At 47.3% G+C, this 27497-nt stretch overlaps 1 protein-coding gene across 1 annotated transcript in view; it reads left to right on the top strand.

The window, feature by feature from the left end:
* ZFPM1 (zinc finger protein, FOG family member 1) overlaps positions 1-27497 on the top strand; it is a 105192-nt gene that overhangs the window by 38886 nt on the left and 38809 nt on the right. Inside the window, exons 2-3 of the mRNA XM_066637713.1 lie at positions 17183-17314; positions 21679-21774. Of these exons, the coding sequence (XP_066493810.1) occupies positions 17183-17314; positions 21679-21774 (228 nt within the window). The remainder of the gene's footprint in view (positions 1-17182; positions 17315-21678; positions 21775-27497) is intronic.

Below are 27497 nucleotides of genomic sequence, written 5' to 3'. Positions count from 1 at the left end.
CCTCATACCTTATGTTTGTAATCCTTATTGCCTGCTGCAGTACATGTGTGCCCATGATCTTAAAACAAAGGCAGCCTGCATTTCTCCCAAAGGCAGAGCTTTGCATTGAAAGATTTCATGAACTGGTTGCAGCCTTGTTAATCAGGCACCCTGTGAAGGATTGTCTTTGATTGTCCTGAACCTGCTGCTAGTCAGCTTCATTGAGTGACCCTGATTTCTAGTAGTAGGAAAGGAGGAGGATCCTTTCTCACTCTCCTCACCATGCATAAAGAATCTTTGTCTCCAAGAGGAAGGGAAACCCGCTATGGGCAACAGATTTCTGATCTGAAACTGTTCTGGCATCCGTGTGGGCTTCTATCGGTGTTTTGTGTCTGGCCAAGGACTCCTCTTCCTCTCTTATCTGCCCAATATCCTCTTTGGTGGTATCCACTGCTATCTGCTCACTTACCCATCTTCCTCCCCTAACAGAGATAGAGCCTTGTCTGTGTTCTTCAGCTTGATCTCATTGTGTCCTCAGTGGGGAAGGGCCTTGTCAGTCAAATGCGTGCGATTCTTCTTTGGGGGTCTACCTGACTTGTGGAGATGGTTTAAGGGCTTCAAAAGGACTTGAGTTCTCTCCGCCCAGAGTTTTCTAATGGGGGCTGAGCATGCTTTGGAACCTACAAGTTCCCACTACACGTTCCGAGATTCTCTGCTAATAGCATAAGGAGAGACATGCCCCAAACCACTCATAGTAAACCACTTTGCAGAAATTGAAAGCTGTCCTCTTCCAAGACCAGCTGTCCACCTGCTGGGCCACACTGTATGCTTCTGGGTACACCAGACTTTCTGTGTGTGTCTGCTTGCTAAAGCATCCCGTCTACTTAAAAGTCTTTATTGTCTGGTGGGAATGACCTCGATCGACTGCAGGGGAGCAATCCTTCTACCCGGAGACATTGTTTTATCTCTAATGGGTGGGTGTATCTCTCCGATCCCGCTATCTTTGCTGCTCAGCAAAGCCATGTTTGTGTTCATCATGTTCCCTTGCTAGAGAGCTGCAGCAGGTTCCTTTGAAGGGAGGCTTCTTTGCGAAAGCTGGAATAGTTGCAGCAGCAGTGAGCAGAGGGGTCATCCAAACATGCGCAACTGATGCACCTTTAGGAAAAAAAACAACTTTTAAAAGTGCAAAACTTTTTCTATACCTCTATCACACAAGCTGCTCCAAGGCACCAGGTGTATTCTAGCTTCAGAGAGTGGTCTGTTCTTCCTCCTCCTCTTCTTTCCCTCCCTCCTGTCTGTCTCCAACTGTGGCTTGATAGGTATGTGGAGGGGTGGGGGGGGGGAAGAGAAGCTGTCAGTTATGCCGCTGAATTGCTGCCTCCCCTGATCTCCAAGCTGGTGGGAAAGTTTGAATCTGTTGCTATTTTCTATCTGTTATCGCAGCTCCTTATCACTGAGCTCTTGTCTACATGCCTGCTTTCGGATAGTCCAGGGTCTCTCTCTTGGCAGCCTGGAAAAAAAAATATCTTCTCTCTCTCTCTAAATTTTCTAATTTACAGGATAAATGAGGAGGATCAAGAACAGGTTTATTGTTCAGGCACTGAAAGAAGTTTAATTTGAGTGAAATGATCAAATAATTACATGTCTAATGGTGGTTTGTGCTAACCCAGGCCCTCCACTTCCTGAAGCAAATGTTTCATATTCCCCTCTGTCAGCATTTATCCGTCGTCTGGCCTTGTTCTTAGGAGGCACTTAATTTTCTTGAATACCTTGTGGGCTTACAGTATCTAAGCACTTGCCACAGTGGAAGGCTGCTGACTTGGTGTGTTTACCAACACATGGAAGACTGAAAGTCTTCTAAGTATCTTTCCAGATGATCCCAAGAAGAGTTCTGTAACTGTTGCTCCTGATCCATTGTGTGGGTTCTGGATGTGTCTTTCAGTGGGGCCCTTCTGCTTCAGGAATATCACATTCCTGAAGCACATTCAAAGATGCGTTGCTTCTGGGAAAATTCCATTCTTTCCCTACAAGCATCAGTTTTTGAGGCCATCAGTTTTTGAGGCCCAGTTTGGAATGTGATTGTGCTGGAGGAGCTGTAACTTGGGTTAAGTCCCTGGCAGCATCACCTTGTAGGACTGGGAAGGACTCCTGTCTGAGACCCTTTGGGGCCACTGCCAGTCAGTGCAGGAAATGCTGAATCAGGTGGACCAGCTGTCTGACTTGGTACAAGGCAGGTTCATATATTTATATATGTAAGTATGGGCACAGATTGGATAGTGCCTGTGTCGTGAATGATGAGACCCCCGCCCTTGCCCGCACAGTTCCTTCTCCCATGCCCTCACCATATTGCCAAAAGCTGCATAGATTGCACAGAGGTGACTTGAACAGGAAGTGAAACAGACTAACCCCCTATTAATTTCACACCAGATTTCCAGACTTCCTCACCTTAGTGGGCTCCTTTTGGAAGTGAAAGTGACAAAAGTGATTCTCCAGATTTGCATTTTTGAGATTAGACCAGTGTCACTGTAATCCCCTGGCCTCAACTTCTGTCTTGAGGTTGCGTGCACATCAACCAATCTTTTCAAATAGAAGGACAGGGTGGTGGCTGTCCCCAGGAATGCAGCTGTATCACCAGTATGGCTATATTCTCTCCACCGCCACCTAAGACTTATAGATTGGATATTACACTGTCACCTTGGAATCTGGATTTGCAAGGCTATAATAATAGCACTTGACACTAATATAGTGGTTTCTGAAAGTTCAAAGTGCCTGCCATCCATTATCTCATTAAACGGTACAACAACCCTGTTAGATAAATACCTAGTTATTGCCTTCCCCTGGGGGCTGGGAATAAGAATAGGCCCTCAGTTTAAAAACATAAGAACAGCCCCACTGGATCAGGCCATAGGCCCATCTAGTCCAGCTTCCTGTATCTCACTGCTGGCCCACCAAATGCCCCAGGGAGCACACCAGATAACAAGAGACCTGCAACATGGTGCCCTCCCTTGCATCTGGCATTCTGACATAGCCCATTTCTAAAATCAGGAGGTTGCACATACACATCATGGCTTGTAACCCATAATGGATTTTTCCTCCAGAAACTTGTCCAATCCCCTTTTAAAGGCGTCCAGGCCAAATGCCGTCACCACATCCTGTGGCAAGGAGTTCCACAGACCAACCACACGCTGAGTAAAGGAATATTTTCTTTTGTCTGTCCTAACTCTCCCAACACTCAATTTTAGTGGATGTCCCCTGGTCCTGGTGTTATGTGAGAGTGTAAAGAGCATCTCTCTATCCACTTTATCCTTCCCATGCATAATTTTGTATGTCTCAATCATGTCCCCCCTCAGGCGTCTCTTTTCTAGGCTGAAGAGGCCCAAACGCCGTGGCCTTTCCTCATAAGGAAGGTGCCCCAGCCCAGCAATAATCTTAGTTGCCCTCTTTTGCACCTTTTCCATTTCCACTATATCCTTTTTGAGATGTGGCGACCAGAACTGTACACAATACTCCAGATGTGGCCTTACCATAGATTTGTACAACGGCATTATAATAATAGCCGTTTTGTTCTCAATACCTTTCCTAATGATCCCAAGCATAGAATTGGCTTTCTTCCCTGCCGCCGCACATTGGGTCGACACTTTCATCGTCCTGTCCACCACCACCCCAAGATCTCTCTCCTGATCTGTCACAGATAGCTCAGAACCCATTCGCCTACATGTGATGTTTTGATTTTTTGCCCCAATGTGCATGACTTTACACTTACTTACATTGAAACGCATCTGCCGTTTTGCTGCCCATTCTGCCAGTTTGGAGATATCTTTCTGGAGCTCCTCACCATCACTTCTGGTCTTCACCACTCTAATGCCCTCTAATTCCCTGACTGTGGAATTTTTTCATTAGCCTTTGGTGAGGGACTGTGTCGAACGCCTTCTGAAAGTCCAGATATATAATGTCCACGGGTTCTCCCGCATCCACATACCTGTTGACCTTTTCAAAGAATTCTTTCCCAGATGTGCATGTTGAAACGGATCACAGCATGATCACTGTTCCCCAACAGCTCAGTAACATTGACATCTCTAACCAGGTCCTGAGTACCGTACAATATTAAATCCAGAGTCACCTATCCTCTGGTGGGCTCCATGACTAGCTGCTCTAAGGCACAGTCATTTAGCATGTCAAGGAATCCGGTCTCTTTTTCGTGACCAGAACACAAATTGACCCAGTCAATATGAGGATAATTGAAGTCCCCCATGATTACAACCCTGTCCCTCCTTGTCACCTCCCTGATCTGTTTCCTCATTTCAAGGTCTCCCTCCGGTTTCTGGTCTGGAGGATGATAGTACGCCCCCAATATTACATCACTCCTCAGGCCTGGTAATTTAACTCACAGAGATTCTGTGGTGGAGTCAGACCCACCTTCAATCTCTACTTTGTTGGATTCTATCCCTTCATTAACTTAAATGGCCACCCCACCTCCAACACTCCCCTCCCTGTCCCTCCTGTAGAGATTATAGCCCAGGATTGTGGTATCCCACTGATTTTCCGCATTCCACCAGGTTTCCGTTATGCCCACTATGTCAATGTTTTCCCTAGTCACCAGACATTCCAGTTCTCCCATCTTTGCTCGGAGACTTCGGGTATTTGCATAAAAGTATTTGTACATGGAATGCCCCAGGATGGGCTGCTTATTAGCAACTTGGTCCCCACATCCTCTCACTGTGCTAATCCGTCTATCACATCCCATCACGCTACCATTCCCAGTTTCTTCTCCTACTCTGCCTTTACTTTGTTGTTCTCTAACCTCCCCATCCTCGTCCCATAGGGATGAGGAGTTCTGAACTGGATGCCCCTTGGCTCCTGTCGGCTTTCCCCCAGGGATCAGTTTAAAAGCTGCTCTGTCACCTTTTTAATGTTTTAATGTTTAATGTTATGCGCCAGCAGTCTGGTTCCATTCTGGTTCAAGTGAAGCCCGTCCCTCTTGTACAGGCCCCACTTGTCCCAAAAATGTTCCCCAGTTCCTAACGAATCTAAACCCCTCCTCCCTACACCACTGTCTCATCCACGCATTGAGACCCCTGATCTCTGCCTGCCTAGCTGGCCCTGTGTGTGGAACAGGTAGCACTTCCGAGAACGCTACCTTTGAGCTCCTGGCTTTCAGCTTCCTACCTAATAGCCTAAATTTGGCCTCCAGGACCTCCCGGCTACACTTGCCTACGTCGCTGGTGCCGACATGCACCACAACCGCTACCTCCTCCCCAGCACTGTCTACCAGCTTGTTTAGACGTGAAGTGATGTCCGCAACCTTTGCACCAGACAGGCAAGTCGCCATACGATCCTCACATCCATCGCAAACCCCCCTCTCTATGTTTCTAATAATCGAATCCCCCACTACAAGAAGCCCCTGACCCCCCTCCCGCTGAGGAGTATCCTGAGTGTGTTCGGATACGGGCCTGTCCCCTGAAGAAGGGGTCCCCCCTAGGGGATTGTTTCCCTCTTCTTCAGGATGACGTCCTCCAGCCCCAAGACTTCCCACCCGGGCAGCTGAGGAGCTGCACGCCTGAGGTTGGGACGAAGCCTGATCGTCTGGAAGTCTCCCCACGGTCCTTCTCTGCCTTCCTCTGCTTCTCCAGGTCGGCCACCAAGGCTTCAAGGGAGCAGTCTCGTTCCCTGAGTCCCTGGAGCTCCTTGCACTGAGGACACACCCATGACTTATGCCCCAGAGGCATATAGTCATACATGTTGCACTCGATGCAAAACACTGGATAGCCCCCACCCTGCTGCTGGCTGTCTGACTGCATAGTTTTTTTGTTTGTTTAGGGGTACTTAAAAAACCCTTCACTGGTTTGCTGCCCTCTTCTCAAGGGAAGAGAAGGACAGTGTCTGGGGCCCTGGCCTCCTCGCCCTGCTGCTGAACTCACACTGAGGCTAAACTCACAGTGCCTTACCTGGCACTTTGTTCCCGAGGCACTTGGCATCCCAGAGTCCATGCACACTTCTGTAGAGAGGCTCACATGGTGGCAGGCGCTAGCTGGGAACGGGTTGGGAACGGGCCCTTCCTAGGTTCTTACCCTCCTAATTCCGTTCTCTTAGGCTGGACTGTTTTTTAACCTCAAGCTGCTTTTAATTTGAGTTTAAACTGCACTGGTTTAAGAGTTTTTTGGGCTTGGCAGAATTTACACACTGAAGGTTTAAATCCTATTTTGCCCTGTTTATAAAATAGACACCAAGTGTAATTTCTCCCCCTATTACCCTCTTCTTTGTTTAGTTTAGGCTCTAGCTTCCTATCTAAATTATACCTTCTGCTTTTATTAAGTGTGCACCTTTATTTAAATTATTTATTTATTTATTTATTGCTCTCACCTAGATCCTGTGTCCCAATTTACTGAACCTTTAGATTATGTTCTAACTTGGATTAAGTTTAACTTGGGTTAAGTATAGGGTTAATTTAAACAAAGTAGAAAAACTTGCTTTCTACTTTATCCTCCTATGTTTTATTTACTTTTCCAAGTGCCTGTACCTTGGGCCCTTACGAGTAGGACTCTGCTCCTTCTCAGAGTAGACCTATGTACCCACTCACGTATATATTTTTATTGCCCTCACCTAGCTCCTGTGCCCCAACTTGCTGGACCTTAAACTCCCTCCCTCTGGTTAGATTAGGTGCTAACTTAGGTAAAGCTTAGGTAAAGGTAAGCTAAATTTCAATTTTGATTTAAGGTTAGAAGGCAAGAGTCAGAAAGACAAAGAGTTAGAAAGAGTACACTTACCGTCTCCTTCTCGTCGTCCTCTTCCTCTCCTCTTCACAACTCAGAGTCCTCCCTCTCCTTCTCCAAAAACTCAGAGGTCCACTTGCCTTCTCCCTTTTTTTGCACTGAGGCTAAACTCGCGGTGCCTTACCTGGCACTTTGTTCCCGAGGCACTTGGTGTCCCAAAGGCCACGTGCGCTTGTCGTAAGGGGCGACTAAACAGCCACCGGGTAGATGGGACTCGTTAGCCTGGGAACGCAGCTCATCGGAGAGAAGGAAAATTCTGATCCCAAACCTCCACTGCCTTGTGGCTACATCTAGTTATGGAAAAGGCTTCAGGAGTCAACCTCGAGGCAAAATCTGGAGCCGGAGTCCCTGAGGCAGTTCATGGCTGAACACAGTCACATTCTGGCATCTCCTGCGACGCCGCTGGAACCAACCGTATTGGCTTCTGCCTTTCCGTTGGACCATTTCAGTGACATGGAGAGGGGGAATTTGCTGCATGGGAAACAGTCTGTCCTCCATATCTACTTTACCCAGGCTTCACGCACTGGAGAGGACACTGTTCCAGAACCACCATTCAGAGCGTGATACCGTGGTCTTCCAAGACTGAAGGATGCCAACATTGCCTTCCCAGTATACTGGAGATTGAGATAGGCTTGCCTCAGGCTTCTAGAGGCTAGACTTGAACAGAGAACATCCCAGTTTACAGTTTGCTCTCTTAGCTGAGGGTCTAAGAGTAAACCAATGCAGAGACGAGCACTAGCCATGAGTTATCTGAATAAAACCCACAGAGACAAGCTGTAGCTCAGATGGAGGGCTTAAACCTGTTTAATGCTTTTTTGTTGCTGTTCCATTGACCTTGCGACATTGCTGTAAGAGAGAAGAGCAATGAGGCGCACCTCCGAGGCTGGGGCAAGCTCTTTGGAACTTGAACTCCGAGCCTTTCAAATCAGCATCTCTAATCCCCGGCCCTGAGCTCCCAGGGGTTGGTTCATGAGGCTGGTAACTTGCAGTCTTACTGTTGGCCAGCAGGAGACATGTTTATCCAAGGCTGTTCTTAGCACTTGACTGCCAAGTTGGAAAGTCATCCAGGGGCATCCCATCAGCCTCACAAAATGAGATCGCAGAAGGGGGGCCCAGTGAGTGGTTGTGGCAGGAGATACTTTTGGTTTGGCATCTTAACAATAGAATGCAACAAACAAAAGCTCCTGGTCAAGCGTCCAGCTCCCCACAGTGGCCACCCCGGTGTCTCTGATGTGACTTCAAACTGCATTGATAGATCCTACTCCTGCTCCTCCTTCACAAATGTGTCTCCCAAAGCTATCTAAGCCACATCTTGGTGACAGCGAATTCTGTACCTGAACTCCATGTTGTGTGAAGATGCCCTTTCACCCATCTGCCCTGAATCTGATGCTGCCCATCAAGTCCAGGCTCTGAAGGATCTGTATTAGAAGCCTGTGCTTGAGGAAGGAATAAGCTGTTTGGTATTTTACAAAATCACCTCCAGGAGTGGGGTGGGAGAAATGGTGTGGTGCTTGCTAAGGACCACAGAGGTGGCAACAAGCAGTTGTCCTAGAGGTACAAGAGAAGATAGCGCATCACAAACTACAAAGACATGGCTCTGTGTTTGAGAGTAGTTGAACCGGGTGTAACTCCCCCTTTCCTCGCATGCAGAAGTACAAGGATAGTAGTCTCATTTCGTTAGTGTGGGGAAGAACCTCCTTGATGGTACTAGGGTAATTAAAAGTACATCAAGGGGTAATTAATCTGTGTTCAGTGATCTTCACTGTGCAGTCTGAGTGTTGACAGATTCCCATGTCAAGCACGGTGGGTGGGGCAGTCCTTTAACATTCAACAAACTTCCATAAAAACAGGCTATAGGTTCTCTGCGACAGTTATTCCCCATGCTGTCCATTCAGCCCCACATCCCGCCCCCCTTGGCCTGTCCTGTAAAATATCTGGTATAAAACCTGCTGTCTTTAGGGGTAGTAATTAGATGCACAGGGTACCTGATGAGCTAAATATGAACCTGCCATTTTGCTCAAAATGCAAAATTATTTGGGGATTTGTTAGACTTTCAGCTGTCCTGAGCCTGAACAAAGTTGACTGACATGTCTCCTTTTTAGTGAATGTGTGTGTCTTCATGGTGGAAAAAAAAAAATTATGATCCAAACTTTTTTTGTACGAGTTTCGAAACTGACTGTGGTTGTAAGCCTGCTTTTCATGCAGTGTGGAATTGCTGTGTTTTCAGAGCCCCCAAAATATAGCCCATCATGCAGCAACTAAGCTTTGGTATTTGTCCTTTAAAGAAAAGAAAAAGCAGGCATGCTTCTAGACCTAATGAGGTTAAAATGTGTATATATTTGCTTACAATCATGAAGGCATTTGTATGAATTCCTCTACGTTTTGAAATGAGAAGGAGTAGGCATCCAGAGGGTGTTTCCCCAGTCAGTCTTATTCATTCACTATTCTTTCCCAAATACTCCATCTGTTGTTTACCACCTCTCTTTCAGTTCAATGAATTCTGTTTTTCTGTTCCGGTCATATAGAATTTTTGTATCCGTCAATATTTTGGGAAGAAGACTGCAAAACAAACTAGGCAGCAGAATATATGCCAATTAAGCCTGCAAATGCAAATATTTGAATCCCTCATTCCCATCACATAATTTTTCATTCCTGCTTGCAGAAACAGTGGGATTCTAGTTCTTTGTGCGGCATGTCTGATCCAGTAAACAGTTTCGCTCTTGGACTGTTAGCAGCAGGAGGTCGGAGACAGGAAGACCGAGATGATAATAGTTTAGAGGGATAGAGTGGCAGACGCCAAGACAGTCAGGTTTTTGGGTCACCAAGGGTGCTGGTTGTTAGTCTGGAAGGAGAAGGAAGAAAAGGCAAGAAACAGGTCCAGGGCAGGCAATGATCTGGTGACCTGGCTTGGGCTGCAATTCTCAATGACTTTTCATCTGCTTGTAATAAGCCTAATCTACCTGTTTGGTAGCATTGTTGTTTGATGCAACAGTTTTTTTTGAAGTGGAATGAGTTGGAACCGTGGGCTGGATCCGAACCCACTGGTGCGTCACAACCTGATCGTTGATGGTCCCCCAAAGGGTGATGGAAAGATTAGATAACTAATTGCCCCAAGCCCTGAGGCTATTCAGAAATCAGATACTGTAGCTGCTAATGACCCTGCAAAGAGCACAGCTCCTGCAGTTTGCAAGCATGTGTAAATATAGGGAGATAAATGTTTGAGGGTCTTTTTCTGGTTATTATTACTTATTAATAAATCAAATAATTTTTCTTTCTAGATCTTTTATTAAAGTCTGGTAAACCTAGGTGGGTCCCGATAAAGTGTTATTTCAAAAAGTGGGTCCTGGTGCTAAAATGTTTGGGAACCACTGAGCTAGAAACTTGTGAGCCAAAATAAAGGAGGTATCTTTTTCAGCTGTTGAATGGACAACCTGTGGAACTCATTGCCTCAAGAGTCCTTAATGATATCCAGCATGATATCCAGCATGAATGAATGACTTTCAAAGGACTGAAGTACCTAGTTCCCAAAATGGGCTGCTGTCCCCTTTTAGTGGCAGCCTGCCTGTCGTGACAGGATTAAGAGCTAGGGCTAGAGGCTGGCATTGTGCTGTGTCCATGAACTGCTCTGTGGCTAATACCAAGAGATGGGCTGCTGAGCAAGGTGCACTGTTGCCCTGGCTTAGTGCAGCCTTTCTTGCAAGAAAATGCTTCTTTCCACCACTAACTTCTAGATGTTCTGCCCACAGAGCTCCAAAGAGGTTCTGAATGGTAGTTGTGCAAGCGTATATTTGACAGGGGGTTTGCAGGAGGCAATCTGAACTAACCCCCGCAAACTCCTAGGGATGCAGCCCCTCTTCCTCCCCCCCATTGCCCCCTACCTTTTTTACATGGGTTAATGGAAGGGGGGGGAGGAGACAGAGAAGAGACAGTATCTGCACAGTTAACTTTGTCACATCATCTCAGATTAGTGCAAGTTCTTCTTTACAATCACTGTAATTTAAAAAGGAATCCTGCCTTGTTATCAAAAAGCTGGGGGGGGAGGGGGGAGGGAGGGAGCCCCAGTTAATCGTCTAAGCAGAGTATCTTGGAAGTGAGCGCCTTCCGTGGCTCATCCCCTCTCTGTAGAGCCAGACTTCAGTAATTCAGTTTTAAAGCATGAAAAAAGAGAGTTGATGAAATTCCACTATCAGCACTGAACCAATATGCAAAATATCTCGCCGAAAATCAAATAGCTATTATGTTTTCATTTCCATTTCGGCGTATTTGCTTAATGAAGAATAGACAGATCAGGCCAACTGAGGGAGCCTGCGTGAGGTGATAACTCCTGCAGGCTTCCAGCAATCCCACAGAAATGACGCTCCGTTTGCTGCCTTGGCTGCTCTTGGCCCCCCTCCCCTCTTCCAATCCCACCTCTCTCTCTCTCTCTCTCTCTCTCTCTGTCTCTCTCTCTCTTCTGCTTTCTGCAAGAATCCACGAGCAGTTTAACCCACACTGCCTGGCACACCAGGGAGACTGCTGGCATCCTTCTAGTTGGCTGGGCCCTGGTGGGAGGCATATGATGCAAGATTGCATTGTTTTGGGAGGGGTGAGGGAGTGTCTTTTGGGGGGGGGAAGTGTGGGTCATTTTAAAAGTAAGCTGTCTTGATGTCAGAACCTAACCTGGGCTCTGTGCCAGCTGACCGAAGATCTATGTCATCTGGTTCCAAATGAGGGACTCCAGAATAGCACATTAGGTGGCAGTGGGTTTTCTCTGCTTCACTGTCAAGTCGGTGCACACACAGACACACACACAGATGGCACATAGTATACACTCCCAGCACATTGGAGTCGAAGAGCTCTGTTGGAACAGATAGGTCTGACCCATTTACGAGGCCGTTGCCACAGGCAGCAAATTAGTGTGCACTCCCACATCCATCCTCCTACTTGCCTTCACTGTATCTGTTCCTCATTGGGTAGGAAAAGGAAGAGGGGGCGGAGCAGAACAGGAAGAGAGTAGATTGGTGGGCTAGTGTCTCTGACACACTAACTCACCACTCTCCTCTCCATGGTTCCTCTTCCTTGCCGTCTCCCCCCCTTCCTTGTCCAGTCCAGGTATAGTGGGAGGAGCAGAGACTGGTGCATCACCAGTAAGGAGAGGAGGGCAATATTTGTCCCCTCAGGCACCACTGTCACAATTTCAAGATCACCTAGGCCAGTGGTATTCAAACTGGGGCATCACGACGCCCCAGCCTGTGGGTCCTGGCTTCTGCCCCCTTAAGGGGCAGGGGCAGACGGGGGGAAGGCAGCGGCGCGATCGGCAGGATCACACTGCTCAGGGGGGCTGCAGGGGCTTGGGTGCACTTGACCAAGCCTCCTGCAGCCTCCCGGGGGTGAGGGCAGTCCTGTACAACTTTTGGCAGGGCTCCCCAGGTCAGGGAAAGTGAAAGTGGAGCGATTGCGCCCTGCTCCGCAAAACCGGAAGCGGAGCACGATCACTCCGCTTTCCCTCCTGACGGGGCTGCAGGGACTGGGGTGCACCCTCCAGTCCCTGCAGCAGCCGTCCCTGTGTGCGGGGAACCCTACACGAGCGCCTGCAGAGCTCCCCAGTTCAGGGAAAGGGAGACTGGGGTGATCACGCCCCTGCCCCTTTCCCCTGCTGCCTCCCTGCCCCCGCAAAGACTTACTGCATGTTTCAAACTCCCGGAGAGTTTGAAAACCGCAGACCTAGGCTGCTGTCCAGTTTCCCATAGTAGCCAGCCAGATGCTTTTGGAAATCTCACAAGGAGAAGATGAAGCACACCCTCTTCCCACCATTGCTCCCCTAAAAGTAGTACCCAGTGGGATCTTACCTCTGAACCTAGTGGCTCTGCTCCATTCCTGACTAGCATGCCCTAGTAGACTATCCTGAGTTTTAAGGTCAGCACTGTAGGCAATGCTGTCTAGCCCGCTTCTGACACGAGTTTGACATGGTGGTGCTGGGGACATGGCCTCTGTGTTGGTATCATGCCTCTGGCATGTGCCCAAAGTAGGTTTGCTACCCAACTTCCCTGGCAACTTTCAAGCAGACGGTGAAGAAGCTTCTGTCTCATCAGGTTCTGAACGAACCCTTGCTGCTGAATGTTTTACCCTTGGCTTTTTTTACTTACCAGCTGTTCTGTACTCAGTTGTGTTTTATTTTGGTTTTATACCATTGCTGTTTGCTGCCTTGAAGAGGTCTTGTACTGGAAAGGTGGGATGAAAATATTTTAAATAAATATGATAAAAACAAATTTTGTTCTTCGTTTCAAAATTTGACCAAACAAATTTCAGTCTACCAATATGCTAAGACTCAGTTTGCTGGTTCAGACCACATGCCCGTCTAGTCCAGGATCCTGCTTCTCACATTGGCCAACCAGATGTCACTGGGAAGCCCAGCATCAACTGGTATTCATAGGGTGAGGTGTGCTGCTTCTGGAGGCTCCATCATGTCTAACAGGCATTGATAGATTCCTCCTCCTTCAGGCATTTGTCCAATTCCCTTCTAAGCCAACAAATATCTCTGCATCTTATGGCATCAGATTCCATAAGGTATTTCTTTATAGCAGTGGTCCTCAAACTTTTCCGGCTTTGGCTCCCTTGACCCCTGTGGCTGTTAGCCATGACTCCCCATCATATTCCTGAGGGCTGGAAGTGACATCATTAAAGAGGAAGTGGCCAGAAATATTAACTATATTAATATTAATTATATTAATCATATCATTAATTAAATGCAGATCTTAAAAATATATTGTTAATGCACAGCAATACACATGCTTTATAAATGATCAGCTGCTGATCACTGTTGGAGATAGGATTCTGGAGGAGGTAGATTTTGTCTGGTCCAGGAGGACTCATTTTTTTTAACTTTGTAAGCTTACCAATTGAATTGTTTTATCAAATGAACTTTGTGAACACCCGGTTTGACCAACATTACACACACACACACACCCCTGTGGACCCCAATCCAACTAGTCATTTCTCCCATTCTCCTTGGATAGGATTGAACCCTTTATTAATTAAATTACATTAAATTTTTCCAGCAGCTGGTGGGGAAAATAAAAACAGACCATGAAAATATATCAGAGCTGATAAGGGTTTGGTTAGGAGGCTGATTTGTCTCCTATACTAGGAGATGCACAGCTCAAGCCTATGAATGTCTACTCAGAAGTAAGTCCCATTACAGTCAATGGGGCTTACTCCCAGGAATAGGATTGGGCTGGCAATCACTTCATCAATGGCTGATAAGTATTCCCTTCAAGTAGCAAGATTCATCACTTTAAAAATACAGCCTCTCCTCTTCAGTCAAACAACAAGATTTATAAATCACTTTTAAAACTGTTCCCTTTTTCTGCTCTTGGCCAAGTAAAGTGTGTGCTTGCCTCTCTCCCCCCCCCCCCCTTTGCCAACTGCATGGAAACAACTTTAAGAGCCCTGGTGACTGGTAAAATAGGAAGCATTTTATCTGGGAACGGACGGGCTCGCATTCTGCCCAGGAAAGCTGGTGTGACTGTATCGCTGCGAGAAGACATCCCGCGCCTCCCCTGTGCATTCGTGGTGCCTCCCCAGGGAGCCGCACCTCACAGTTTGAATAGCACTGCTTTATAGTGTGCAGAAGTTCCTTTCTTTGTCCACCCTGAACATACTGCCAGTCCACTTCCTTGGACGATCTGAGCAAGTTCTAAAATCTCTCTTTCCACCAGACCTAACTGTATAACAACCCAGTCCTGTCCCCTGCCAGCCCAGAGAATGCAGTGCCCCCCAACTGAGCACGTGCTGCATGCAGAGGGCTGCCAGGAGACCAGACGCCCAGATTAAGTCAGTATTTGCCTCACTGTAGGGCACCTGGTCTCCAGAAGAGAGTTTAGCTGGTGAAAATCCAAGGAGAGTCGGTGTGGGTCTGGCCCAGGAAGGGGGGATAGGATGTGGGTGCATTAGTACCATTGTGGTCCTCCCCCCTTCCACCCCTGAACTGCCCGCAGCCCGGCCCAGCCCACTCTCTGCCCAGTCTGCCCCTGCCACCAACCTACTGAAGATGGCGCAGTTCTGCAGGCTGCTGTCACTTGCATGCAGCCTCCAGGGCTTTGTTCAGCCTGCCGAATGAAAGGCCTCTTTCAGCCTGAAGGACCAGAAACTTGCTAAAGGCAAAGTTGTCACCAGATCTCCTGGCTCCTGATGCAGCAGGCCAAATGCCACCCTCCTTGCTTGGTGATGTGTCCATCTCTTTTGCAGAACAGGAAATGTGGAGGGGAGCTGAGCTGGCATGGCAATGCTCTCTAGCCAAGCACTCTCCTCCAAACTTCTTCTTAGTCTCCCTCTTCCTTTTCTAATCCAGCGTGGTGGAGACTAGTGGGTGGGGAAAGGTGGTCATCCCCAGCCTATCTGCTGCCTGTGGCACCTGCTTCCTCACAGATGGGCCTCACCATCCTCATGGATGGGCCGGCCTCAAGTCACAGGCAACGTTTCCCAGGCTGTTGAATGCTGTCCCCCAAAAAGGGCCTGTGCAGTGTGTCAAGCTCTCCTGGTTCCTCTCTGATTATCTTTCCAGGAGGCTCCATAGCTATGCAAGAACTGCCCCGCCTTTCCCAGGACCTGGCCAGCCCTCACCCAGAAAAGGCAAATGCTACAAGCAGAAAGGGCTGGTGTTGGGAGGAAGCCTGGCACAGCCTGTGCACTCCACGCCAGACCTCAGCCACTCTCTGTGACTCCAGGCATGTATATTTACGCTGGGAGAACAAAGGCCCCATAATCTATACAAAGCAGACAACAATGAGCGTGAATAAAGAGGCTGCCGGAGAAGGGAAGGCAATTTATTCTAATTCTACTAATTTCAGTTCCAGCACAATTAAAAAGGCTCTGATAATATTCAGAAACAATCCCCGGCTAACAAATCGTTTCTCTCGCTGTAAATGAAACATCGTTAGGCTAATTTTTTCTTTCACGCCTTCACGGCTCTCGGGTTCTGATAATGTTAACCCATTCCCTGCCTCTTCCATGTCTTCTCCCCACCACCTCACCCCACTTCGCCCGGACAGAGAAGACCAGAGTGGCAGAGATGGGAATCACAGGCTTGCAATGCATAACGTGAGCCATCTCTCTCTCTCCTCCTCCTCCTCCTCCTCCTCATGCCAGTGCCACGCGCAGATCTGGTCCAATCATGAGTGCTGGCAAAGGATTAAAAGAGTGTCTGTCTTGTCAGTTCCCTGTGTGAACTGGGAGGTGCCCCTCGTTGACATCGCAGCACCTATCAGTTCAGATGAGGCCCCTTGTCCCCAACCCACATAAGAGAGGCAGCAACTGCTAAGCCAATGCCAAGTCCCAGTGCATGTGGCATGGGACTCCAGTGACAACAGAGAGAGGAGCAGAAAGGGCAAGGCCAGGCATCTTGTTCTCTCCACTGATGCCAAGGGAATGCACTTGATTCTGGCCATCCTCTGTTGGTGTCACAGGATGCTAATGGAGCTCTACTACTTTTCTGCCAAGTGCTGGACTCTCCCTCTTTGAACCTTGCGCTCCTGATGTCTCACCAGCAGAGGGGATTATTCTGGAACACCACCAGCGCTATCCTTGCATTACTGGGACTCTGTTTTGCCTGGCCAGTGCTTTGCTTTACTAGTCTAAGAGGTGTAGTAGTGGTCTATCCTCATCTAGCTGGTGTAACCCCAGAGTAGGACCACTCTGCAAGGCTGTTGTGTTTTTCCTCTACCTGCAGAGTTGGGCAGTAGGCAGCAGCGCACTTTGGGCGAAGGAAGTCAGGATATCTCCAGCGAGGGAAACCTGTCATCTGGCCTACAGACCCTCTAACTTTTATCTAGGAACGCCACAACCCCTGTTGTTCACACCCCAGATTTTGCAGCTGTGTTCCAGAAACATCAGGCTGTTTAGCATACAAATAAGAATTTATGGGCACAATCCTAACCAGGTCTACTCAGAAGTAAGTCCTATTGTGTTCAATGGGACTTTTCCCAGGAAAGTGAGGTTAGGATTGCAGCCTATGTTTCATTTCTCTTGACTGCATAATAAATACATCAAGTATATATTTGTGAGCAAACTGCATTGATGAAATAGGGTTTTTTTGGTGAAGAAATAGGTTACTTTTTTCCTTGAAAATCTGTCTGTTCACCATAGGTGGTTTTCCACCCCTCCCCTGATCTGTCCTTCTAGAGAGGTAACATTTTTCATCCCTTTCTTAACCAAGGAGGGCACAGACATCAGCAAATTGTTTCATGTGTGACAGAGGGCACTACCATTATTTTGAGTACCCTTAAATTTGTCAGCTGGTGTCAGCTCAGAGCAGTATTGGTGGCCAAGCCTTTCCTAACTTTGTGCGTCACAAACTGAACTGTTGCTTTTTGAAAATATATACAGCAGGTCAACTGATAAAAGTCTGCAGTTGGTTCCTGACCTTTTTTTTGTCTCTTTCTGTCTTCTGATCACAGGCGCTTTTGGCGAGATGGAGGAAGGAGAAGAAGCTGCTCTGGAGGACAATAGCCAGTCAGAAAAAGAGGGAGGCGCTTCTGACCCTGAGGGATCCCTGGAGGGTGATTCATCAAGCTCTCCTTGCAGTGAAAGTAAGTTTCCTTGCATGGAAGAAGAGACTCTTTGGAAAGGGCTAATAACTGCAAACCTAGGCAAGACGAAATTCTTGCTGAGGTGCAAAGGATTACTATGAATACTCTGTAGTTGGGGAACAGTTGTCTGCACATGCTCAGAGGTACTCTTTAAAGCAGTAGTTCTCAAACATTTAACACCGGGACCCACTTTTTAGAATGAGAATCTGTTAGGAGCCACTGGAAGTGACATCATCAAGCAGGAAAATTTTTAACAATCCTAAACTGCAATCCTACCCACACTTACCCAGGAATAAGTCCCATTTACTATCATTGTTAAAATTATATACATAGTAACCTGTTAAAAGTACAGATGTGTCACATTTCCCCAAATGCAGTCACATAACATGGTAGCATCAAGTCTAATATATTAAAAATAAAATATTGAAATAAATGGGGACCCACCTGAAATTGGCTCATGACCCTCAGTTTGAGAAACTTTGCTTTAGAGGGCTAGTGTGGTGTAAGACAAGAGACTGAACTGTGAATCAGGCCTTCTCTGGTTTGACACTTGCTTCTGCTGTGAACTCCCTGTGGTTGCAAGCTTAGACTCACTTATCTGGGAGTAAGTCCTATTGAATTCAGTGTTGCTTACTTCTCAGTAGAAAGGATTGTGCTACAGGGGGCCTTAGGCCACCTACCATCTCTCGGCCTCAGTTTTTCCCACCTGCAATATGGTGATAATAATTGCTGATTTCAACAATAGATGTGCAGTGCTATTAATACTGAAAAGGGATATATATAAATGCTAAGTGTGTATTTTTACTGCTGTTTCACATACTTCATGTTTCCCTGGGGTTGAACCTCATTACAATAATCCTTCTTTCCATATAGCTGCCCTGAGTAGCCTTTATGGGTAGACAGGCAGCATATAATTTTAAAAGATAAACAAATAAATGTAGCATTTTTAAAGGTTCCAAGTGCGCCCCATATGTTGTTGTCATCCAAACAATAGCCCCTGCGAGGTAGGCCATAGAGTTGGGCATTTGAGCAGTCAAACAGGTTCGGTCATTGACCAGTAGAAAAGCATTCAAATGTTTTAACAGTATTGCCTCTTATTTGAATAGCAGCGGCAACAGCATTATTACTAATCATGAACAAGTTTGAGTCTTGTGCTAATTACCAAAACAAATTAGTGTACAGTTATTGGGGAAACAATGAAATAAACTGTTATGAAGAAGGTAAATGAATAATTATCATTTCAAATGATCTTAGATGAGGCTCCTGTAAAAGCGAACCATTCACCAAACAGATCTTTGGCTTCTAGAGCACCAGTTATAAACTCTTTTCAAAATGAAACTAAACCAGCATTGAAGTAAAGTAATAGCAATGATTAAAAAAAAATTGTGTTGTGCTGTAAAGACAGTTGTGTTGCTAGTAGCCAAGTTCATTAATTATAATGACTTTGTGCAATGTTTGATCCTATCTGACTGTGAGCAGATAGTCAGTGGACAGTATTTGACTGGTGTGCCAACCCTAGTAGGTCAATATTATCATTCCCATGTAGCATATGGGAGACTGAGGTTGAGTGAGGAGTGGCTTGTCTAAGCCCCCTCCCCCTGCACTCAGGCAAAGCTGAGACTTGACACAGTCCTGATTTGCAACTGAGGGCCCAATGCTGTTCAACTTTCCAGCACCAATGCAGCTGCAGTGCAGCCCTGAGGCAAGAGAACAAACATCCCCTTACCTTGAGGCGGCCTCCATGATTGCTGCCCCACTGCCAGATGCAGCATATGCCCTGTTGGCATGGCTGCATCAGTGCTAGGAAGTTGGACAGGATTGGGCCCTGAGTCTCTTCGCACGGTTGTGTTGCCCCGCGCTCTAACCTGGCTTGGATTTCCGTCAATGATTTCTGCCTGCTTGCACTCTCAGTACCAATTTGCAATCCAATTAAGGGTCTGCATTTCTTTCTGCCATGCCTTGAAAGACTGCAGACGTGATGAGGTGCAGACACTGACCAAGAAGGGCCATGCAGACCCGCACACATCCTGCTCTTCTTTTTACTCCCAAAGTCCAGCCTGGTGAAGCATTCCGTGTGCTTTGAAAGTTTGCTTCCTGCTTTTCCAGCCTTAGGTGGTCCGAACAAGAGAGAGCCACCTTCCCTGTATACGGAACTGGCGGAGCCACTGAGGCTGTAATCCTGAGCGCTCTTAACTTGGGAGGCCATCCCATGAAATGAGTGTGACTAACTCCTGAGTAAATATGGACAGGCTTGAGCTGCAAAGCTCCCTGCTTCTTTTGTTCTTTCTGTCCCCTTTCATTGTTTTTGTGGTGGGGCTCCTAGGTGGAGTGACGGCAAACTCCCACAGCCCCCGTTTGCAAGCAAGAACACAATAATATTAATAATTTGATTATCTTCTTGATATGTGTGTGACTTTAATCAATGACCGTTGACCCTCTGATCTTTGCTGTTGTACTCCTACATGGGCACAAGCACATGTACACTCAGACCTTGTGTTCTTTTGCATGCAGCATACATTGCCCTCCCCCTTCAACAGTGGATGCGCACTGGAGAGTAATCCAGTTGGCCGAGCCCAGGATTTGGGGGACAGCGAGAGGGAGTTTGTAAAAGGCCAAGTGGCTCATTTGACAGCAGACTTTGACCCACCAGTTGGTCTGTGGAAAGGAAGCGAGAGGCTCCTTTATCTGATTTTGGAGCTCAACTGCAAAAGCCTCAGACTTGGGGGGGGGGAGTGCTGGGGGGTTAGGGAGGGTTGAGAGCTTGGAAGGCTCCAGCTGAGAGCTGCACCTGGCCCCGGCGTGCAGTGATAAAAAGAGGCGATAGCGCCCGATAACACTCTGGCTGCAATAACTGCTGCTCCTGTGGCGAATAGCAAAAAGCTTTCAGCCTGATGGATAACGATCAATATGCCATCCACTTTGATTTATAGCCAAAAATAATGGGACTTTTATACCAGGCGATTGATTTATTTGATGTTAATCATCACCTCCCCCTCCCTTATCACCTGTATTAATAATCGCCAATGGCCGGTGACGTCACCCTCGGGTGCCCTTTATGGCGCCCATCGATTGGGCCATTTTGGCGGCGGTTATCGGGCCTGGATGCGAAGGCAAACATGCACTTTGGGCCCTAATCTTTCACGCTGTCTTATGCAGATAGGCTTATCGGCAGCATCTCAAACAGCAGTTAATGGGAAAAATAATTGTTATCAAGTCGCTGTGAGTTGGCTGTCCCAAGAAGCAGGTTCTCCTTTTTGTGAGCCGGAGGGAGGCTGGGAAAGAAGAAAACAACTCTGAACCCCTGAAATCATCCAGGAACAGGTTGTTTCCATTTGACGCTGTTAAACCATGTCGCTTCTCGACATTGGGCATGCTCTGTACTTCATCGAGCATGAGGCTGGAGTGAAGCATTCTGGGATTTGGGCTTCTACTTCTTTTTAGAAGATAAGATTCTAGTCCTTTTTGGTTGCATAGGTAAGCCTGGAGATATGAAGTCCCCAATGGGGCTTAGCAAAGGCCAGCGCTCTGCATAGCCATCAGCCATTCCCTGTTTTCCATACAAGCAGGATATTTTATGCAAGTGCTTTTAATTTGATTAATGAACTTGGTTCACAGCATTTGACTCTTTAAAACTTTTATGTCAAAATATATTTGTATTCTGTGCTTCAGTGATAAAATTCACAGAGTATTTTATATGGCAAAGCGTGTGTGTTTTCTTGGTGCAGCTAGTAAACCTTTTATAAACGGTTTCATTGAACTTTATTATTATTATGAGATTTTCACACTGAGCTTTAATATTATTATTATTATTATTATTATTATTATTATTATTATTATTATTATTATTATTCCTTTCTATAAACAAAAATGCCCCAAAGGCAGCTAACTCTGAAAATAAAAACAAGAAAACCAGTTTAAAAATAGTATCATGATACTTCTAAAAGGTTGAAACAGCAAGTAAAACCATTTCCAGAATAAAAATACGCAGGAGGTCAATAAGAATCAGCCACTTAGCAGGCTAAAAAGCCAGTTGTGCAGGTGTGGCTTTGTTTTTTGAACCTGCTGCAAATGTACCCCGTTTGTGCAAGGCTCTGTTCATTTTAAAACCCAACACACCTGTGACCAGACTACACCACGTCCAGGACCACAGGTGAAGACCCACATGGCTGACACAAGTCCCTACACACAGGGAACAGACCTGTCAGGGAGTTTATCTCTAAGGAGCCAACTTCTGTGCTGTGGCAAGCCCTCTGTACATGGAGGGGATCTGTGGACAGTGGACCTGCAGCAACATTAACTGCCGAGTCAGCTCATGTGATGTCTTCTCCATACATCTCAATGATATTCTGCTCCTTTGGTTTCAGGGGCAGAACCTAAAGAGAACTCAGAGAGTCCGAAGGAACCAGATAAGCCAGAAATCTCAGAGGAGGCTCAGGAGTCAAACTCATGGAATGGGCCAGGTAAATTTCTTTCCTTCTCACCAAATGCTCCCCAAATTCTTTGGGTTAGCAATATGATGTCCTGTTTGGCTCATGCATGGGTTGATGGGGACATGTCTGCACCATAAGCTTGAAATCTGGGACCAAACTAGACAAGACGATAGTGATGCGTGAGTGATGTTGGCTCTCTTTAAACGTTCCTAAGAACAGCCATGGCGGTGTGGAGGGAAGGAGTCAGGACTGGGACTGCTATGGGGAAAGGGGGTTCACATATAATGTGGCATGGCTACAAAAAAAACGTGTTTTAACTCAGTGTTGCAGAAGAGGAAAATTGATTTTTCTCCAAGGAAGGATGCTGCTTCTCATCTGCAAGTTCCTCAGTTTGAACTTTCATCTGTAAGCCAACCAGGCATGCAGTGAAACAATTGGGTGTGCTGGTCTCCATCTGATAGTGGATGAAGGAGATGTGATGAGCTGGCACACAGCAGCTCCATGGCATTAGATAGGGGGGAAAATGGGACTCTAATGAGTGAGTGGAACTCTCTGCCTCAAGAATGCAGAACTGAACAGGGCAGCCAGATCCTTTGGAAAGTTTCTTAACATTATGACTGTCTTTCGGTTACTAAGATCATCCTGGTGATTGATGCCTGCATCTTTGTGTTTCAAACTATTGATTGTGTTTTAACTGTGAGTGATTTTTTTTTTTTTCTGTGAGTGAGCTAGGGCAGAAGAACCAGGGCCCCACTGATATTTTAGGTCAAGCTATAGGCCCCAATCGTATCCTGACAACAGCAAGACCAACCCTTCTGTAACTGATCAGCTATACCAGGGGTCTCCAAATCCAGGCCCGGGGGCCAGAGCCCATGGCGAGCCTCAATCCAGCCTGTGGCCAGCCTCTTGTCCCCTGAAAGCCTCTGGGCCACTTGGCCGAACATGATTGGAGCTGTGCTCTGGTTGCATCTGGAAGGTGTTCTAAGGGCCAGAGAGGGTGAATGAATGAGCCCATTCATTCATTTATTCACTCATCTAAGTTCCATCTCTAATTTATTTATATAAATTTTATATTTAAATTTTTTTCTGGCCCTCTACACTGTGCCGGATATTTGATGCGACCCTTTGGTCAAAAAGTTTGGAGACCCCAGAGTTACATGAGCAAGACTTAATTGATTTCCTATCACAATCTTCCATTTTCTGGGAGGCTCCCAAAACTTCCTTGACTTTGACTAAGATGTGGGGTGCTGGTTGGTTTGTTATGGAAGTAGCATTGCAAATAAAATGGTAAGTGTTCCCCCAGTTTACAGGCCCAACTTGGACAAGCCAGATCCAAGGAAGGGCACCAGCATGCAGATCGCTTGTTGTCTATGTGCTCTCTGAGGCACCTGGTGGGCCACTGTGAGATACAGGAAGCTGGACTAGATGGGCCTTTGGCCTGATCCAGCAGGGCTCCTCTTATGTTCTTATGAGCCATGCTGCTTGTTGTCATTTGCTGTTTGTGTGACAGGGAGAAGTGAGCGAAATACCCTGTGGGATTTAAGCCATCTTGAAAACTTTGGGCAAGTGGGGCAGTGCAACTTAAAGGCTAGGTGTTTAATCTCTCTGTGCCTGCACTTTGCATGTAGAAGGTCCCAGGTTCAATCCTGGCCAGTGTCTCCAGAGAGGACTGGAGAAGACCACTGACTTAAAACCCCACATTGCTGCCACCAATTGGTGAACTTTTTTTTTCTAGTCTTTTTCAATGTTGGGGGCAGGAAAAACTCCTTGCAGTGTCATTCTTGCTCTCAAGCCTAAACACAACATACTCTTGAAGGCTTTGCTCTGTGTTTTTCTGCTGTTTGCTTCATGGGAGAGCCAAATTCTGCTTCAGAATCCACAAAGGACTGCCTGATCATTTTACAAACCCACCCAGGGTGCAGGCTGTATGGGTCTCTTTTTATAGCCTGGGTGGAATAGAGCGTGGTCACTTCACCCCCCCTCCTGGCAGCAGTTGTGAGCAGCTTTCGAAAGTGTTTGTCTGCTTTCCCCTCCTCCCCTCCTCCCCCTCTTGTTACAGGAAGGGAAATGTGCTTCACAGCCAGGCTGATATCCCTGGCCCTTCCTGGATGCATTGGCCGGAAATATCTGCAGAGCTTCCCACCTCCTCCATCTCCTGCTCTGTTATCTGCTTTCTCCTGTCCTAACCCTTGGCCTTTGGTGGATGGGAGGCTGTTGTCTGTTCATCCTCTGATTCTCATTGGCAATTGTGGTCCTTGGCCTGGCCTCACCATCTCCTTCAAACCCTGTCTCAATGCCCTCTCCTTTCTTCCCCCTCTGTCTGTGCCACTCTCCCCCCCCCCCTTAATTGTCCTGGAGCAGTGGGAGAAAAGCAAGAGGTCCAGACCCTTTTGCCAATTGTCTATTTAAAATATTTCTAGGCTGCTTTTTGGTTGAAAGTAATGCCCAAAATGGCTTAGAAATGAGTTTTTTTTTAAATCACCCAGCTAAGTCAAATAAGTAACAAGCAGAAATGGGAGATCCTTAAACTTAAAACAGGTGTGCAAGTGGTGGATCCAGCACTTTGCTTAACAAACTCTCTGCCTAGACCAGACCACTCGTATACAAGGGATGTTTTCCAGCCTCCTATGCTCACTGCAACCCGGCCTCTGGTCCTGTTGATTCCCTAACTGCCTGCAGGGGGTCAGGAACTTTGGGGCTGGGGCAACAGGCTCCATCTACTAATGAGTGGGACTGAAGCATGGGGGACGTGGGGCTCACCTGCATCACACCCTCTTTGTTCTCCAGGAGAATCACCTCCTTTGCCTCCCATTGCACTAGGAACAAGAGTGTGCACACTAAGGCCTGGGTGATGCACACCCGATGTGCTCCAAACCTCTTTTAGATGTCGTGTTTTGCAGGTGGTTAGTAGTTCAGGTCAGACCACCATTCCCTTACACAGAGATGCATTTGCAATCCTGTGCAATGTGCAGTGTGCAGCAGCAGTGGTACTCTGGGCACCAGTTGCTATCCCCTTTTCACCATTCCAATCTTACAGGATACTTTTTCCGCCCACATGTAGCTTGGCACCGCCCTGGCTACTCTGACTGCTGGTGAATCCCTTTTCCTCTTAGGTTCATTCACAACCTTTAAGATCGCCTGAGATGGCCTCTCCTGTTCCCTCTGCATGCTTCCTGGAGAAGCAAGCACCCTTGTTGGTGTCTGCCTCATATCTGTGGAACCCCCTTCCTCAGGAAGCCTAACCAAGTCTGAGCATGTGGGGTGAAAGGTTCTCATCTAAAGTAAGGTTAGCAACCAGTCAAGTGAGTGATGGTAACTTCTCATTTCATTTGAGAGGCACTGAGACTCAAAAAGGAATGACTTTCCAGCATGTGAGGGTGATGTGCTATGCACATGAGTAGATTATTATTGCTATTCTTGTCGCATGCTCAGGTGCACCTTCCCAGTGAAAAAGACCCAGAAGTTGCTAATACTGTTGGCAATTTGGTAGATGTTCTCCATGACATTGAAAACAGGTCTTGGGGCTCAAATGGACACCCCAAGAGTCTGGGTGGCAAGTTGCTTCCTCCTCTTTCCCTCTCCTCCCCGATTCTCCCCCCCCCCCCCGAGTTGGCTATTTGCATTCTTTATGTAAAAGAGATTTTATTATCGACGCTGTGCAGCCCATCTCCTCTCTGGTAATTGGAGTGATATTAATTTCTGTGTGGCTGGGAGTTGATGTGAGTCCGGTGATGCTGCGGCGATAGGCTTTTCCTTTCTGCGCTAACCGCCGCGATAGGCCTTCTATCAGTCTCCGTGCAGGCACCGCACTTATCAGGAATGGAACGGGCAAAAAAAAGGGAAACTTTGAGCAGCCTGAAATTCTTCTTTATCTGGCAGGATCCGCCGTGTGTCAGCAGTGGCAGGCTGGGAAGATGCTGTGTGGAGGGGCGGAGGGGGAGGAGAGGACTTCTGCTCCTGGGCGCCATCGGTTTGTCCCTCCAAATCTTCCTTCCCATTAGCCTGGCACAAGAGAGCCCACTTGGCTTTTTTAATCACCCACCCTGGCAGAGCAAGCACCACCTGAGCCTCTGGCCTTGTGGGCTCTGGAGTGAGGTGCAGGAGATGAGGAAGGAAATAGCAGGAGATGTGAGGGGCGTGAGCAGGAAAGCCAGCAAAACCACGGCCCACTCCCCAGTGCACAACTGGTCAGTCTGGCCCCAATTCCTGCCAGTGGCAGTGTGTGGCTCAACATGGTCTCTCCAAGGTCAGTAACTTGGATTGGGGGGGGGCAAAATGGTAAGTACTTCAGGTACCGCAATGCGCCATGTAAGCGGCCCCTCCCACTTGCCATTGGAGCCATTGTGGGCAGCACAGGCAACGCACAGGTGCTTGTTGAACCAAACAGCATCTCTTGCACATTGTTGTTGCTGCTTGGAGTGGCTCTGACAGCAAGTGGAAGGGGCCACTTACACTGCATGTTGCGGAGCCTGCAGTAATTATTATTTTGCTTAGCTACACTACTGTCCAACGTTTTTGGAAAACTCACTAAAGGTCTCTCCTAGGTCTGCCGCTGTGATGCTTACCACTGGAGGGGCTGCCGGGGTCCATCCCAGGGCTTTCTGCAGGCTAAGCACAGTGGCTCCTTCCTGTTGAACAAAGCTGTCTGGCAGTAGTCTAGCTGTCAACTGCTCTCCCAAGGTGTCAGGCTAAAGAGTCTTTCCATCTTCTGCTGCCTGAAATCCTTTTAACTGGAGTTGTCAAAGATCAAACCCAGTACTTTCCAATCAAAGCATTTGTTCTACTTACTGAGCTCTGTGTGTGCTGTCCTGCCCTGCCTCCCAGGAGCTCAGGACAGCATATACATATCCAGGGTGACTGGCCCTGGGTTACCTAGTGAGCTTTGTAGCCATATCTGGGTTTGACTTGCAAGTGGGAAGTCTGGTATTCCCAGCTATAGACCAGCACTCTCACCAATACCCTAAACTGGGCCTTAGAAATAGTTAGATTTCATGGCAGCTGGAGGTGAAGGTAGGCTTGCGCTTAAAGCTTCATGGAAGCTGAGGCTGTAAGGGAGAGCCACCACTGATGGGGCAGGAGGGGACATCCACTAAAATTGAGTGATGGGTGAGTTAAAACAGACAAAATAATTCTTTACCCAGTATGTAATTAGTCTGTGGAACTCCTTGCCACAAGATGTGGTGATGGTGTCTGGCCTAGATGCCTTTTAAAAAAGGATTGGACAGATTTCTGGAAGAAAAGTTGCAAGCCATGATGGTTATGTGCAACCTCCTGGTTTTAGAAGTAGGGTGTCTCTGAATGCCAGATGCGAGGGAGTGGCTACAGGATGCAGGTCTCTTGTTGTCTTGTGTGCTCCCTGAGGCATCTGTTGGGCCACTGTGAGATACAGGAAGCTGGACTAGATGGGCCTTTGGTCTGATCCAGTGGGGCTCTTCTGATGTTCTTATGTCCTTATGCCCCCATATCAGCAGAATGTATTGTGTAGGTTCAAAATCCCTGGATAGCTCTATCAGTGGCTGTTAGCCCTAGGGGCAATGTCAGACTTGAGTGTTCAGAGCAGTACATCTCTAAATGAGTGCAAATTGCCCAAAGGCAACCTCAGGAGAAGCCACTAATGCCAGGTGAGGCAGACCTTTGGTTGTATCCTGCAGTATCTAAAGGCAATTTTTGCAGATTTGTGGGGGAGGGGGGAGGGTCCGTCATGAGTTGTTGTTGCTGGTGGGCAGATCGCAACACAGATTTACTGGCCATTT

The sequence above is a fragment of the Tiliqua scincoides genome, chromosome 9 (genome assembly GCF_035046505.1).
Source record: "Tiliqua scincoides isolate rTilSci1 chromosome 9, rTilSci1.hap2, whole genome shotgun sequence".
NCBI lineage: Eukaryota > Metazoa > Chordata > Lepidosauria > Squamata > Scincidae > Tiliqua > Tiliqua scincoides.
This window is presented reverse-complemented; position numbering and strand designations above follow the sequence as displayed.